The 4,471-nt window shown below is 73.1% G+C and overlaps 1 protein-coding gene across 1 annotated transcript in view; it reads right to left on the bottom strand.

The window, feature by feature from the left end:
• CHLNCDRAFT_142412 (hypothetical protein) overlaps positions 1-4,441 on the bottom strand; it is a gene marked incomplete at both ends in the record, with an annotated part of 6,046 nt that extends 1,605 nt beyond the window's left edge. Inside the window, 13 exons of the mRNA XM_005850134.1 lie at positions 16-41; positions 373-599; positions 801-927; positions 1,179-1,343; positions 1,515-1,586; positions 1,800-1,917; positions 2,153-2,430; positions 2,651-2,711; positions 2,942-3,030; positions 3,261-3,485; positions 3,745-3,908; positions 4,110-4,226; positions 4,393-4,441. Coding sequence (XP_005850196.1) covers positions 16-41; positions 373-599; positions 801-927; positions 1,179-1,343; positions 1,515-1,586; positions 1,800-1,917; positions 2,153-2,430; positions 2,651-2,711; positions 2,942-3,030; positions 3,261-3,485; positions 3,745-3,908; positions 4,110-4,226; positions 4,393-4,441 — 1,718 coding nt within the window. The remainder of the gene's footprint in view (positions 1-15; positions 42-372; positions 600-800; positions 928-1,178; positions 1,344-1,514; positions 1,587-1,799; positions 1,918-2,152; positions 2,431-2,650; positions 2,712-2,941; positions 3,031-3,260; positions 3,486-3,744; positions 3,909-4,109; positions 4,227-4,392) is intronic.
• Positions 4,442-4,471: the final 30 nt, after the last annotated feature.

Below are 4,471 nucleotides of genomic sequence, written 5' to 3'. Positions count from 1 at the left end.
CAGACCCTTTTTGACTCAGTCGACAGAAGGTCCTCAGACACCTGGGGGGGCAAGGAGAGGGGTGGGGTGGTGGTGATGGGGAGGTGGGGCCACGGCGCGCACGCGTGGCGCACGTTTGTAGGGGCCCCAGCCGTTTGTAGGGGCCGGCAGCAGCGGAAGGGGGTGCGGCCGCGCTTGGCGTGCTGCCGCAAGCGAGCGGCACGCGTGCTGGCTGCTTCCTTGGAGACCCTGCCACCCCACCGCCACCGTCCCCGCGCACGGGCCTCACACCCCCTCCACACACGCACCGCCCCCACACCACACCACACCACGACACACCACCACCACACCACACACCACCACACCACCCCCCCACCACACCCACACCCTCACCTGCATGATCTGGTCGTGGAAGGCGGCGTCCTTGCGCACCAGCAGGCGCGACATGTAGACGGCGCGCTGGTCCAGGGGCAGGGAGTACCAGGCGTGGTAGGGCACCGAGATGACGGTCCAGCCCACGGCGCGCAGCAGGCGGCGGCGGATCATGGTCTGGCCCAGCGGGGAGCTGGTGTTGACGGAGAAGTGGAAGGGGCCGTCCACCTCCACAGCCACCTTCTTGCCTGCGTGGAGGTGGGGGGCGGGGCGGGAGGGGGGCGGGCTGATGAGGGGGGTAAACGGGGCCGGACGGCAGGCGCAGGCGCGCCGCGGCCGCGCGTGCGGCCACCGCGCCCGGCACCCCGGCCGGCGCTTGGGGCACGCCACCTGCGGCCTGCGCGCACTCAGACTGCCCACCCCTGGAGCCACACCACCCCTGCGCGCACCTCCCTTGACGATGGCAATGTCGACGGACAGCAGGTTGACGGCGGTGAGGTACTCCAGCTCGTGCTCGATGCCCAGCTGCCCCAGCGCCTCGCTCACCTCCAGCTGGAAGGAGGACAGCTTGGCGGCCTGCGAAGGGGGGTGGGGGGTGGGGGAAGGGGCTGGGGTGGTTGGATGTGCGCGTAGGTGTGCATGTCGGCGCGCGTGGGGGGGCAGCGTCGGCGCGTGTGAGGGCAGGCGGCAGGGCAGTGACGCAGGGCAGGGCAGGGCGGCGCGGTGGAGGCGCCGGCGCTCGCAGCAGGACCGCGGCAGGACCGCGGCGGCCCGGGCCCCCACCGCCCCCGCCCACCCAGCCACCCCAGCCACCCCCCCGCCCCCACCCAGCCACCCGCCGCGCTCGCCTGCTGCTGTGCCTGCCATGCCTGCAGCGCCGTGTCCACAATGTCGTCCGGCAGGTCGATGTCGGCGCGGAACTCGCCCGGCCGCCGCTGCTGCTCAAACTGCGCCAGCAGCACCGCCTGCAGCACCTGGTTGTACTGCACATCCTGCGGCAGCGGTACGAGAGGGGAGCCAGGGGCGGCAGGGGCGGGGGCAGATGGGTGAGAGGGATATACGCGTGGGGTGGGGTGGGATGGCCGGCAGGGGGGCCCCAAGGCGGCGCCGCCAACAACATAAACCAGGAGCCTGGCTAGAGCCTAGCCAGGGCATCCCATCACCTGGAACCCCCCCGCGCGCTCCAGCTCCACAAACCGCTCCACCAGCTTCACAAACGCCTCGCAGTGCGTGGCCTGCGGGTGGGGGGCAGCGAGGGGGCAAGGCAGGCAGGCGCAGGCGTGGGAGCGGGTGGGCAGCAACGCGTCCGTTGCGGCGCCCTCCAGCCTCCGCCGCAGCCGCGGGCCCAACCCCCCGGCCTGCCACGCCCCCTTGCCAGCCCCAGGCGCGGCCAATGTATCTTCAAATAAAAGCAAAGTGGTTCCGGTCCTCATCTGCCGCCGCCTCACCGACAGCGCGGCCATGGCCCACATGGTGGTGGTCAGCGACTGGCCGTCAAACTCGGCCACCCGGCGCACCACCTCCACCTGGTACTGAGCCATGACGGGGCCCGGGTGGTAGGCAAACCTGTGGGGGGAGGGAGGGAGGCGGGCGGGCAGGCCGGGGCGGGCAGTGGGTAAGGCAGTGGGTAGGGGGCCGCCCGCGGAGCGCAGCCCAGCCGCCTTCCAGGCCAGGCAAGCCTGCCAGGCAAGCCTGCCAGGCGTGCACGCGGGCAGGGCGAGCACCACAGGCACACACGCGGCGGCGCGGCGAGTGCAGGCCACCCCCCCCACTCCGGGCGCCGCCCGCGCCGCCGCCTCACTTGGCGAAGCTCCAGATGGAGTTGGAGATCTCCTGGCTGCTCATGGTGTGCATCTTGCGCCCCACCGCGCGCGTGATGGGCTCCAGCAGCCGCACCGGGTACCAGCGCAGGTAGGCGAAGCTCCACAGCGTGTTGGCCAGCGCCTGGGAGGTGAAGTCGTCCAGGCGCGACACGCGCCGCTCCCGCCCCGACCCATCCAGCTCCACCCAGCTGGTGCTCAGCTCACGCTCAAACGCGCCCAGCAGCTGCTCGTGGATGATGTTGCCCTGGGCAAAGGCCTGCAGGGGGCGCCGCGCCGTGAGGCAGGGGGCGGGCCGGGCCGGGGAGTGAGGCAGGCAGGCGGCGGCGACGCACAGCGCGCCGCCTGGTGCAGGCCAGCGGTGGGTTTGCGCCCAGCGTGTTGCGCACAGGGCTGCCGAGCGGGGGTTGGTCGGCCTGCCAGGCTGGCGCCAGGGGGGCAGGGCAGGGCGGGGCAGGCCAGCGCGGGGCTGCGCTCACGTAGATCGAGTTGGACAGCTCCTGGGCTCGGAACTGGCGCGCCAGCTCGGGGGTGCGGAACCTGCGGCGCCAGGCGTGGGGGGAGGGGCGGCGCCAGGAGGCCAGGCCCTCAGGCACGCCAAACCATCGGGCGGCTGGAGCAGCACGGCCGCCGTGCTGCACCCCAGTCTCCAACCCACTCCCTTTTGGGTTCATGCAACACACCCATGCGCCAGGCACGGCCGGCCCCGCAGCCATGCCGCCGCCCAAGCAGGCCTCCCATGGCCTCTCCTGGCAGCCTCCCCCGCCCACCTCTCCACCAGCTCCGTGGCCGACGCCTCAAACAGCTGCTGCGGGTAGACATCCAGCTTGCAGAAGCCCCACAGCAGGTTGCTCAGCGTCTGCGCAGGGCGGGGGCGGGCGCACGGGCGGGCGGCGGGGTCGGCACGGCGTGCGGCACGGCGCGGCGGTGTGGTGTTGCTGGCGACGGCGTGCGGCGGGGCTGGGCCAGGTCGTGCGCTAGCTGACCGATAGAGCAACGCGCACCGCACTTGCAGGCGCAGGCGCGCGCGTCCCTCCCGCCACCACACCACACCACACCACCCCCTCCCCACAACACCCCCCCACACACCTGCGACTGGAAGTCAGGCATCTTGCGTGTGGCTGCCGCCGCCACAGCCTCCAGAAAGGCGGGGGCCGGGTGCCAGGCGGGGCGCAGCTCGCGGGGCACGTGGGTGGGCGGGTTGCCGCCCATGGTGGGCCCGATGCAGCCGCGCGTGCCGTTGCGCAGGTGCGCGCACGCCCACACCATGTTGGACAGCCCCTGCGGGATGAAGTCGTCGATCTGGGACACGACCTGCGCAGGGGGGGAGGCGGGGGAGGGTGTCGGAGGCGGAGGCGGAGGTAAAAAAAGGAGGGGGCAGGGCGAGGGGCCGGCGGACACAGGCAGGGACACGCAGCAGCGCAGGGCAGGCCGGCCGGCCGGCAGGCAGGCACGTGCCGCTGGGCTGCCCTTGCGTTGCCACACCAGCCCCCCACCCCTGCTGGCTGGGGCCCTGGGCCTCCCTGCACCTGCCACCTCCCCGCCACCCCCCCGCCACCCAGCGGCGCCTCACCCCTTCCAGCAGCGGGTCCAGCGCTTCGGGGCACAGCACTCCCAGCGTGCCCATGGCCCACACCACGTTGGACAGCTCCTGCGCCCGGTACTGCGCGGTACGGTGGCTCACAATGGCCAGCGCCAGGCGCCGCGCCAGCTCAGCGCGCTGCACGTCGCCCAGCGCTGCAAGGGAGAGGGAGGACGGCGCGCGGCGGGTGGCACAGGGGTCAGCCGCGCGCATGCGTGAGCCTGGTGTCCCCCCTTGCAAGGCATCTGCTGGCAGCTACTGCTGCAGCCTGCAGCCCCTGCTTTGCGAGCCGCCACCCGGCCTCCCCGCCAGCCTGCTGGGCCCGGCCCCGCCCTCGCACCCACCCACCCACCCACCCGCCAGCCCCCACATCGTGTTGGCCAGGCCGCGCGGCTGGTAGTGTGGCACCAGCGCCTCCACCCGCGCCACCAACGTCTGGTAGCAGGGGTGCGCCACCACGCTCTTGTTCACGCCTGCGGGGGCGGGTTGGGGGGGTGGCGAGGGGGTGGCGAGGGCCAGCGGGGCGTGCACGGCATGGTGAGAGGTGGCAGCGCAGCTGCGTGTGCGTGAACCGGCCTCCTTGCTGCGTGGCCTCCTGGCTGCGGCGCGCGTCCGTTTGCGTGTGCCCGCCTCCCTCACCCGGCTCCGCCTCGCGCCGCCGCCGCGCCACCTTGCCCAGGCGGTGCATGGCGGTGGATGTGTTGATTGAGTCCCATCA

Source organism: Chlorella variabilis (assembly GCF_000147415.1).
Source record: "Chlorella variabilis unplaced genomic scaffold CHLNCscaffold_4, whole genome shotgun sequence".
NCBI lineage: Eukaryota > Viridiplantae > Chlorophyta > Trebouxiophyceae > Chlorellales > Chlorellaceae > Chlorella > Chlorella variabilis.
Note: the sequence above shows the minus strand (reverse complement) of the source record. Positions and strands in the feature narration are given on the sequence as shown.